At 25.2% G+C, this 12,775-nt stretch overlaps 1 protein-coding gene across 1 annotated transcript; it reads left to right on the forward strand.

Annotated features, from left to right (window-relative positions):
- Positions 1-5,047: 5,047 nt before the first annotated feature.
- Positions 5,048-6,099, forward strand: LOC106767329 (cyclin-dependent protein kinase inhibitor SMR6). The gene has a single exon (XM_014652194.2). It carries the CDS (start codon positions 5,292-5,294, stop codon positions 5,598-5,600), a length of 309 nt encoding a protein of 102 aa, XP_014507680.1. The 5' UTR covers positions 5,048-5,291; the 3' UTR covers positions 5,601-6,099.
- Positions 6,100-12,775: the final 6,676 nt, after the last annotated feature.

The following is a 12,775-nucleotide window of genomic DNA, read 5'->3' on the forward strand; positions in this document are numbered from 1 at the left end:
ATTATTGAGTTTAAATATGATTTTACTCACTTAATTTTCAATAAAAGTTAGAATTAATCTCTTTTTAAAATTTTGGATTAATTTAGTCTCTCATTTTTAAGAGTACATGGATTTAGTCTTTTGATCAAATTTTGTTAAATTTATTTGATATTTCAAATAACGTGTTTCTTAATTAACATTACACACCTCTAAAGTTTTGTGGTTTAAATTAGGTCTAAATTTGTGGATATAACCTCTAAAGTTTTGTGGTTTAAATTAGGTCTAAATTTGTGGATATAACTAAGAAGAAGCTTCTTCGAAACAAAAACAAAAATCATACTGAATTATTTGTGGGTGTTTCTCATAGGCCTCATTGCTATTTTTTGAGATAAAATCAAACCATTTGAGTTTTGAAAGAAAAACAAAAACACAATGAAAATAATTGATAGTTCAAAGCAAATTTTATTGTTGCCTTTTTTTCTACCATTCACTCTGTTAAAAATGGGATAAAATTTGATCCATTAATCACATAATATATATATATAGAGAGAGAGAGAAAGGATCCATTTACTTAAGAATTAAGTAAATGACTTAATCTTCCGTTTCTATTTTATTTTAAATTAATGGTTTACATTAATTGTATATTAAATGTATTTGATTTTTATCATCAAATTATTAATGTTTTTAGTAACAATTAAATGTTATAACAATTATTAAAATAAAAAATTACTAAAATTTATATGAAAATTATAAAAAATTGATATAAAAGTATATCTTTTTAGTAAGTGTATAGAATTGTGTGATTACATAGCATTCAACGATAATTATTATTTATTGTAGATAGTTTTCTTACAAAAATAAAATATAATGAAATAAATTATATTTATGGAGATCGAATAACAAACTGTGTACACTGAATATAATAATTAAAATGCCACCTTTATTACTAATTATAAATATAATAAACTATTAGTAATTGTTACAAAATATAAGTTATACTCAATTATGTTATATAATCAATTAATATAATCGGTTCTTTCTGTTCAAGTATAAGTAATATTTACTTTTTTATGATTATTTTACTTGGTTAGGAATTATCAAATTATTAGTTTCGACGACCAACAATTTTTTCTTTGAAATTCAAAACAATCATTTAACAATTCGTTGTAAAAGATAAAATAATTATAAAAAAAAGAAATTTTTATATTTATATCTTATTAATATCTTTTTCTAAAAACAATCTTATTCAAAATTAAGTCAGATATTTAACTTATTAAAATAATAATCACACATAAAAAATTAATCTTCTAAATTAGTAAGCCTATCGACACCACACTTAACACTATAACTATCCAAATAAGTTCAAAATTAACTTCATAGTTTCATCCAAAAAGGTAGAAAAAAAAAATGAGCATACGAAGAAAACTTAAAAATATGTCAGACTTCAACTTTTGGAAACAACATTTTCATATAAAAAAAAGAAAAAGAAAAATCCGATAAAAAAATTCCACAAATCTTATAGATTAAACACCAATCCATAAAAAAACAAGTAGAAGAATTTAACGTCATGCTTTTTCGAATTACATTCACCCTCCAACCTTTTTAAGTATTATATTATCATTCCTTTTGCATATTACATACGTATATGATTCGAAAAACATGATAATAATTTCAGGATAATTATATATATATATATATATATATATATATATATATATATATATATATAATACATTTTTTTTCTATTTTTTACATAATTAAATAGTTATTATTCAAAGACTACAATTTCATGAACTTCTTCCGTTTTCATTTTTTAATATATGTATTTTCTTCGTATTTGTCTATAGTAAGATGAATGAGGTTTAGATGTTTAAAAGATACTCTAATTCTTAAGAAGTTAGATTATAATCACTTCTATCATTAATACAAACGTAAATAGATTGATATTTATAATATAATTTAATATTCAGATTTTTTTGACTTGAATCAATAATCCATTTATTTTAACTGAGTTAGTATTTAACCATACTATATTAAATTTCAGAAAAGGTTGTACATTGTTAATTTTAATAAGTCGACTTATATTTAGTCAGACCAGTTAGTAATAATCAATGAATATATTTAGGTATAAACACTTGGAAAATTTCCTGTTATGTTAAAAAGATATTAGTAATAATCAATGAACAATATTTATATTTGAATATTTAGAAAGTCTCCTCGTTATCTTAAAACAATATTAGTAATAATTAATGAATAATATTTAGATATAAATACTTAAAAAGTCTTCTGTTGTCTTAAAACCATATAAAAAGTTAGAAAGCCTCGTGTTGTCTTGAAATGATGAGTGCGAAAATTACTAGGTATTATATAATTATGTAGAATTTTGTAAATTGGAAAACATATACCATATATTATTGAGTAAGTTGATACAAAAGTTTACCTAAAATAATTAAATAAGATGTTAGAAATAATTTGTGCAGAATGCGTGTGGTGGGTACCCTAATGGAGTGTGGTATTGGTCTCTAATTAAGAGTACCAAATCAATGTGCCTACCTACTTTATCAAAAATATCAAATTCTATAGCCATTTAATTCAACTCATGCTAAATAAATTTATACACTTTCATCTATTATTTGCTAAATTACCATAGTTGTTTTTTCGAATAATTGAGTTTAAAACACCAACATATTTCACACTATTTTTCTTATATCTAGTTATGATATATATAGTTAACTAGGAAACAACATAGTGTTATGTTTTTTAGCATTCATCAAAGCTTTTAGCCTCTAAAAAGGTTACCATTTTGGTATCATTATTTTTTTATTACGATGTTACTGAAAAATATATGTTAATTTTTATCTTTTTTTTTAGTTATCTAACTAAGTATTTTATTTATTTTTTTCAATCACAAAAAATAGCAAAGTGTGTTTACAAAACACAACTTCCTTTTTAAAAATTGTGATTTCAAACATCATTTAACTTTTACTAAATATTGAAATTTTATTTCGCAGTAGATTTCAATTGAAAAAACAAATCTACTATTTTATTTTAAAATACAATTTAACAATTCAAAATTTAAATTGTGGTAGGATTCACTACTTCAACTAAATTTAGCTTCTTCATTTTTTTAAAAAAATTGAATCTAATAATAATAATGATAAGATTTAATTGTACTTTTAAACCCAAAAATTAGGCTAAATTAGTTTTGGTCTTATAAATTTAAAAATAATTTTCTCAGTCTCTTAAAATGGAAAAAGAATTTAAATGAGTTTTTTTTCATGAGTTTAAGAATTTAAAAATGTATTCAAACCTTCAACTCTAATGTCTAAGAACTAAAATATTTTTAAACTTTTGGCAAACTGAAATTATTTCAAAATTTAAAGATTAAAATCAAAGTTATCCAAAAGTTTTCAAGAACTAAAAAGTATAATTAAACCTAATAATATATATAATCTGAGAAAAGAATTTAGGATTTTTCATTTGGCATTTGGAAAAGAAAACTAAAATTGTATGTATGACAAAATTGAATTTCTTGGTAATAAATTTATAATTGCAAGTACAATGTATCCAAGTTGTAAATTTTGAAATTGTTGATCTCAATAATTTGGAAAATAAATTACCCATTCAATAAATGTGGTCATTGATTTCTTATCCAGAATGTTAAATATGATAAATGCAACACTAGAACATACATATTCTAATCATATATATCATATATCAAAATTTGAAATTTTTTAAAAATTTCATTAAATTTTACTGTGAAAATGACATATATGAGTTTACCCTTTTTGAATGACATAGGTTCTGAGCCTATTGCTTCCTCTATGAGTAAATGTTTTTCTAGTTTTGTCAGCACTGTTCTACAATCAGAAGCTATTTCAGATCTTGCGTGTGATCCATGGAATATATTTAATTAATTTTATAAATAAAAAATATTTAATCAATTTTGTATTTTTTAATTTATTCAATCTCCAAGATAAAACTAAATACTATTCAAGTTTATTCATCTGATGAAAGAAGAATATTAAAATGATGTGTTAGACTTTAGATAATTTTTTTTTTCTGTGTTTCAAGAACAAAAATGAAAAAGAAAATAACTCAGTGGAAGTACTTCTTATCTTATTTCTTTTTCGTTGCATTAATATATTATGGCAAATTATGATTTTTTTTACTTTCTAAAATGAGAATTTTATTATATAATAATAATAATAATTATTATTATTATTTTAAACCTGATCTCTTGCTTTGAATAGAGTGATTGGATTTCCTTGTTATTTGACAGGTGCACGTGCAAATCAGTGATACAGTCATATTTTTCTTTTTACTTTGGTTGATTCTCTGCAAATCTAGTTTTATATTACTTTAATTTATATAATTAATTGCAGTTAAAATTTAATTCAGAATAAACTCAAATATTTAAGGTACTTTTTTTAAGCAGTACAAAATATTTAAATGAATTAAACTCAAAACAATTATATATTCCTGGCATTATAAAAAAAAACATGTGTAAATTTGGCCAAATTTTAAATTACATGTATTTTTTTGCCTTTTTATTTTAATTAAATGATCATATATTTTCACATATTCATTCATGTTAATTGGAACAAAAGAAATATCTCATATGGTGAATAATTTTCCTTAGTGCAATCTTAAGGTAGCTGGAAAATAAATAAAATACAATCTATAATAAATAAAAAATAAAGATAAATTAAGTTTCAATTTAATAATAAATAAATGGAAGCAACAATAAATTTAAAAGTAATACAAAATTATAACTTTATTTATTTTTAACTAAAATTTCACACAAAATCTTTCAAGGTTTAGCCACATCAAACGACGTCGTGTGACTCATTACTTTTACACTGATATTAGTGTTAAAATGTTTAAAAAAGCATCACTTCCTATAAACTTATTAAACAAATAAATAAAATTAAAACAAAAAAAAGGGTAAAATAGGAAATTTTCCCAAAAACCAAAGGCGGGAAAAAGAGCCGTTGATGCCCAAACCAATGAAAATTTGGCGCCAAAATCTCATATTGACTCTGCCCGTAAAACCCCGGTCACCCCCTTTCTCTCTCTCATTCTCTTCTTCTTTTTCCTGGGAAAATTCATATTTTCCTACTGAAAAACTCAGATTCAACTCTCACACTCCCTTTTCTTACTATCATCTTCCCTTTTTCTTTCTTCATTCCTTTTGATCCTTCAAGACAAAAACTGAAAAACCCTTTTCTGTTATTCCCTCTTCCTCCTCTTGTTCATCCAAAAGCTGTAACCTTTAACTCAAGCTTCTTCTCTTCCGTCCTTTTACCAACATGGGTTTCTCTCATTCAGACTTGGAATCAGAATCCAAGAAGTGGGTAATTGCCGGAATCACTGTTCGGTCTCTCAAGCCCATCAACACCAAGCGCGTTAATGGCGGTGACAACAAAGACGAAAATGGTGAAGAACTTTCCACAACACCCACAGCTAAGGAATCAAGAATACCAGACAATTTATCTTGCCCGCCGGCGCCGCGGAAGTGCAGACCTCCGACCAGGTGTGGTGGTGGCAGTGGCGGTGTCAGAGAGTTCTTCACACCACCTGATTTGGAGAGTGTGTTCAAGTGCCATAAAGCCAAATGATTCTACTTCATTCAACTAACAGCCAACAGGGTCTTAGAAGAGAGAGATTTGGGTAGTGTACTTTTATTTGGAACTCAAAATTCAATTTCTATATATATGTATATGATAAAGTAAGTGATTTCAGCTGTTCATGATGAGAAAAAAAAATCAATGGTTAGTTTTGCAGACATATACTTAAAAGTTATGTGTGTGTTTGTTTCATTACTTCACATACATGGTTTATTATGTATGTGTTTGTGAGTTCATGAATGATTGGAATTGCCTGCTTTGTTCTGATGGGGGTGAGTTTTTTTGTTCTGAATGCTTGTAATTGCTCTTTCTTCTTTTCCTAGGTTGAGAAACAAGAACTTGTGTATAAAGTTTGAAGGAAAAAGGGAATCATATTTAGAAGTTAGAAAGGAGGATTGAGTAGGTTTTGCTTTGATTTTTTTGTTAGAGACTATTATGTAGTTTATTTACTAATGAGAAGCTTTAAATATATCTTGAGATTTTGCTGCTATTTTGGTGAAATGAAATGAAATGAAATCATTGTGATTCTGATAAGTTGTAGTAGAGTGACAGAATAAGAGGGTTTTGCACTTGACAAACATGAACTATGAGTTGCTTTGTATTGGGTGTTTTTTGCTTTTTAACTGTGTGACCCTTTTGTGCTGTGAGTGAAGATTCTGTTTTGGTGTAAGTTTTAGCCTTTTGAAGAGGGTCTGGTTGTAGTTTGGAGCAGCTATTGTTTCCCTTTTTGGGTTAGTTTGGTTGGTTCTTCTATGCTTTTATTGCTCTATTTCATGTGCAATTGGATATACCTAATTGTTTGGTGTGTTAGACCAAAAGGACTTAATTCTCAGTACCTAATATTTCCATGCTAATTTTTTTGCTTACATTAATGTGAAACTGTCACACACACATGGGTGCAGAAGTTGGAGTTATTGAGAGCTGAAAGTTCTAACAAAATTTTGGTCCAAATTTTCATCTCCTGAATATGTACTAATTTGACATGTTGGGTCTTGTTACTCCAAAATCTGAAATCTTCTGCAGAAGAAGAAACTTTCTCTGACTCAATTCTTTCTCTTTGTCATAAATTATGTTTCTCTCTTTTGTTCTGCTCCCACCATGCCTCAAATATTCTCAAGAAATCCCTCAAGAAACGGATGATTTGTTTTTCTTGTGTTTGGAACTGCATCAAAGATTTGAGTTTTAATCCAAATTCATATTCAACTATGCAAATTATGCAGAAACAATCAACTCTTGCTTCAAGGGTTGATGTATGTTAGAATATCCAAAAAAAAAACATGGAATTAGTTTTTGAGGAATAAACACATGTTTATTTATTTTTTTTCTAAAAGAAGAATCTTTCTCATATGTTAAAATATGAATCAACTAATTCAAATATAGTAATGTTGAATACATTTTTAGCTACTATTAATCTTAAGAAAGTACTTTTTTGTTCTCTTTACAGGCATTTTAAAAAAAAAAATCTGCCGTTTCTAATTAGCATTTCATTGACAAAAAAACTTTTTAAGACTTTTTTTTTCAATTTTGTTATTTATTTAATTTGGTCCCAATGTAAATAAAAAGAATTAACTAAATTTTTAATCTTTGAAAATGCAATCATGCAATTCTCATAAAGTTGAATCAAGTTTTTCAATTTCAAAATATCTGTTAATCATAAGATTGTATAAGCCTTGATCATCAATTTGTATTTTGGGTAAATTATAATTGTTAAAAAAAGATTTACTTATCATTGTAGAACAAAATATTTTTATGGGATTTGACAAACATGAAAAAACTAAGATAAAAACATGAAAATTTAACAAAGTTATTGTAAGTAGACCATTAAAGTAAATAATATTTACCCTAAAACTACACAAATTATAATTACCTATCATCATCATCATTATTATTATTATTATTATTATCTTTTTTTTTTTTTTTTTCTAAAGAGTCGTACTCCTTTTTTACTTCTTGTGGTTCCTAGGTTTCAACTCAATAGTTTTTTTCCACTAAGTCCCATACACAAAAGTTGTAAACACAAGCGTGTTATATGGTACATGGGTGGGTCAAATTCTCCAACTAGCCTAAAGCTACCTTACCCATGCAAAAGAAAATATCTTTTCAATAGTTTAAGATCATGGGGTACAAAAAGTTTGTGAATTTTCGTAAAATTTAGTTAATACTAAAAATGTGCATGCAAAATATAATCTTGTACAAATTAGTGATAAAATCAATATACATAGTGAAATTATTTAAATATTTATATAAGTATAGTTATATCTACACTATAAACTTATACTTTGTGTCAAATAATCGTAGAAATGTGTTATTCAATTGTTACTTTATTAACACATAAAAATCTAATGAAAAACAAAGGGTAAAATTCATTTTAGTGATTAATTTTTAAAAAGATAATGATACTTTGACAACATTTTTTTTATAATATTTTAACATCATTTACGTGTCATTTTCTGATTGGTCTAAAATTACTTCACAATCAATAATAATAATAAATATTATCATAAACCAATCACAAAATGACACATAAATAATATAAAAATATTATCAAAAAAATGTTATCAAATGTATTATTATTCTTTTCCTTAATTAGTTTTATTATTTTGATTACGAAAATACTTTTCCATTGCACAAATCGATAGATGATGACAAATTAAAATGAATCGTGTTCCTCCCATGTACCTTTTTACACCCTCTGCAACTCTTGCTTTAATCTTCTTCTATGTCCCACCCAATGTTATTATTTATTTTCTATGGCCCACCTACTTTAGCTTGTGCTCTTGCACACCACAGCCAAGGTGATAACACTCCTCAGATTATTACAAGTGGAAACAATAATTAAGACAAGTACATAAGATGATTAGAATCCTATGCAATTGCCACTGTTCCAAAATGTATGGTTTAATCAAATATAGCAAACAATCTCAATGACCCTCTTGCATCTTTAGTGCTTGCATGATTTTGGGTATTAATTAGATTTTTTGGTTCCTATCATGATAAGAATCTTTGATTAGTTTAAGGAGTGAACATGAAAGAGTTGGCATGTTTAAAAGTTGATGTTGTTGTTGTTTTTGATGAAGATGATGATGATGATAGAGCTTACCTAATATGAGGTTCTCTTTGGTGTTGAATAATGAAAAAAGGGTTTATAGGGATTAGGGTTTTTTCAAGAAAGCACATAGCAAAGTTGTAGTAAATGTGGTGATTTTAGATTGCTCTTACTTTGTCAAATTGTGGTCATTTTAGAATTGGATATTTGCAATGGGGTTTCTACCATCATGGCATAAATGGGTACCACATAATGATGTTTTACTATAAGGAAAAAAAAATTAAAGTAAAAAAAAAAAAAAAACAATAAAATTTCTCATTCATATCACTTTTGACTTTGCCCCTTGCTTCCTTCTAGGAAGCATATCTTTTATCTAATGAGATTTTTGTTTTTGTTGCATTTATTTATGAGATCACATTCTTAATTACATGCCAAATTAGTTAGCTATGACTAAAATATAGAACCTTGTAGTTTTTATACATCAATGTGCTTCTACTTGTCCACATCATTCATTAACCCTAATTTAAATTCCATTGAATCTACAAAGTAGCTTGTGCTAGGTGTCATATGATGTCATTTCTATGTAAATGGAAATGGAAAACAAACATTGCATTCTTTCTATTTAATAAACAACTATAATTCTCATTATATTAATCTTATGAAATAATGATATAATGACAAATCTTTACATTTATTTGAGAAATGTTATAAAAATAAAATAGTTATAACAAAATTTTTGTATTTTTTAAAAAATAATGATTAAAAATAATGTCAAATAAATATAAAAAAATTGTATGTGTTAAACTATTATTTTTGTTTAAAATGAGTTTAAGAAAAATGTAATAACTTTAATTCAAATAAAAATGTGTTATGCATTTTTTTTTATTTAGTGAAAATTAGTTTTAGTTTGACTAATATGATTTGAATTTGATTCAAACAACTTGGTTAAAATTTTAAAGATAAATCTATAAAAAAGGATTTATTAACTATATATTTGTGACAAAACAAACAAAAAGTAGATATTAAAAGCGACATCAAAACTATTTTATTTTTAAAATTTATCCTTTTTACTAAATTTTAACAAAACATGAACATATATTCATCTTTAAATGATAACAAATTATGTGCTTTTATTTTCTTTTACTATATTAAGTTTCTGAATAGAAATTATGTATCAAAAAAATTAATTGGCACTTGATAGAAAAAAAAAAAACAAGAAATGATAACATCACTTCATTTAAAACACATTTTATTTTATTAGTTTAAATTTGCAAAGACCCTTCAAAACGAGAAAATATATCATTAAATATGAAATGAAATACAATAAAACCATTGGTTTTAATCAATTTGAAACAATAGCAATAAAAAAATAAAAAGTGTGCATGAATTGATACTAGTGACCGATTTTCATAAGAGAAAGTATAAAGTAACACTTTTGTAGCTTTCAAATTGGAACTACCCAAACAGTCCTTTTCGTTAAAGATACAACTCCTGAATTATTATAATTTATCATCATGGACTGAATTTTTTTTTTTTTATTGCATTATTTTGTGGTTGTCAAAATCGTCAAACCTCTTAACTAGTTTTTGGATTATATATTCTTTTTGTGGGGACCAAAAATATATTTCCAAAGACAAAAAATAAAAACCACACATGCTCTATTCTTCAATAAATATTACTTAGTGGTGGTGTTATGATATTGTTTCTAATCTTATATTATTTATTATTTAAATTATTTGTTTATTGATATGATTAGTGAACCTATTTCGATGTTTATTGAGTAAATCCAACACTAAATATTGAATTCTTCATTATAGCGATGTTTAACTTTTTCCTAGGTTAACACAAATAATCGTCTTTAGTCGAGTTTTAGTGTTTGGTATTTTGACGAAAGATTTTCAAAAGAAATTAAACTATGAACATATCTATATACGATGTTACGATATAATTTTTAATTTAAAACATTAAGTTTGTAAAGGCAATTTGTTTATATTCAATATGTAATTCAAATTTACACTGGAATTTTTATCATTAAACTCGTAATATTGTATCATGATCTATTTATATCATTACACATTTGGTTGATAACAAGAGTTTTAATTAGGTTGATTAGATGTGTTTCAAGTGAGGTTAATACGGTTTAAGTTGTATTATGTCATTCGAAATCTAAAAATTCAAATACTAGGTTAGACATTTTGTTCAAACCATTTAGAAATATCTAAAAAAAACATTATGATTATGATGTTAAAGTTAGTTTAATATTTGACAGTTGATAATTAATACAATAATAAATACACATAAATTATCTTTTATTTTAAACTTTTATTTTTGAAAAGGATGTTAATCTAATTACGATCCAAATATAAGTAATAATACTTTAATTTTAAATTTACCAAATTAATCTTCCAAAATCATTTATAGTGATCAATTTAAATTATGATTGGCCAATCTATTCTATGACCAATTGATATTGAAGAAGTCACTTATTGATAAATTAAGATGTAGTTAATTGTGTGATTTGACCAAACAATCGAATAATATAATTTATCAATAAATAAATAAAAATTCATGATAAACCCCATCATCCCATTTATCCTTTGAATTGATGTGTTAACTGTAATTTATTTATTTACTAGTAGTTTGGTTTGGTGGGGTACGGCTTTTTATTCTTGTACTTAATTAGCTAGAAAATTAAAAGCATTATGTTTGAGTGCAAGACAAAGGTAATGTTCAAAAATTTAGCATTTATTGTGTTTTCTACCACAAACGTTTGCGTCTCTTGTTGGAATTTCTGGATGGATATGAATATATATATATATATATATATATATATATATATATATATATATATATATATATATATATATATTGGAAATGTAGTTTTTACATTTGATAAATGTAGTTTATGATGTAAAATAATATTCGAATTTGGTCTATAAAATAGGATATGTATATATTATTTTTGGGGTATAAAAAGGTAGACATAATATACTCAAATCTTTTGACACCGATAAAAAAAAATTATGCTGTGTTCATATTTATGTATATTTTAGCTTGACTTATCAATTCTTTAAGTTCTTTATGTTTTTATGTTTTTTCTTTTTGTAATCACTTATTCGATATATATCTTTATATTTATGTATATATTAGCTTGACTTATCAATTCTTTAATTTCTTTATTTATTTATGTTTTTTCTTTTTGTAATCACTTATTCGATATATCTTCATTAAATACTTATTTCGTGGATTTCTCTTGGTTTTGTTCATGCTACATATTCTCAATTTAACTTTAACTTCCACGATGTTTATTTCATCAGGTTTTTTATTCTTAAAATTAATTTCTCTTAAAATGTGCTTTAATTTTATCAATATTTATCTTTAAAGTAGCCTGTATAGTTCTTAAAGTCACATGTTTTTTGTTATTTAAATTCAAATATAAAATCAATAAAGCGATGATGTTTTATTTTGTGTATTAAATTTGGAAAGTCAATTTCTTTTTCAAATAAATATAGAAAATATTTTCTTCTAAAAACTAATTGTTAGCACAATTTTAGTCGGTATTAATTACACAAAGAATAATATTTTAGTTGATATTGATTTGTTACATGAATTTTCTAACTAAAAGTTTAGAAGAAATGTCAAAATTTGTGTTTATTGTTGATGTGAATTGTGAGAAGTTGCTTTTTTTATTTTTTTTAAATTGTAAAATGATTGGTCATGATTTATCTAATTGTAAAATATTACAACAAGATGTTAAAGCTAATTTTGATGACAAGAAAATAGTTAGTGCAAAAATGCAACAACATTATCGTCTCATGAGTAACATTGTTATGTCTGGAGAATTGGTTCATGTGACTCAATCTATTCCAATGATGGAGCTTGAAGTGCACCATGTGGTAAAGTTTGTGGTAGAACATGTGATGCAATAATATGTGATGCAATAGTCGATACAACCTGTTAGTATGTTATGACGGTAATTGTTGCTCAGTCACATTTGTTGTTGTGGTTTAGCTTGATGATTTTCATATTATGAATGAATCTTCTTTTACTAATAATCTTGATATTTCCAGCGATCCAATGAAGTTTGATTCCTTAGTCGGTATGCCTTCTCTAAAATATG

This window comes from Vigna radiata, chromosome 1, assembly GCF_000741045.1.
Source record: "Vigna radiata var. radiata cultivar VC1973A chromosome 1, Vradiata_ver6, whole genome shotgun sequence".
NCBI lineage: Eukaryota > Viridiplantae > Streptophyta > Magnoliopsida > Fabales > Fabaceae > Vigna > Vigna radiata.

What these genes read in the sequence shown, in the direction of transcription:
- LOC106767329 (XM_014652194.2), top strand. Translation starts at nt 5,292, where the DNA reads ATGGGTTTCTCTCATTCAGACTTGGAATCAGAATCCAAGAAGTGGGTA.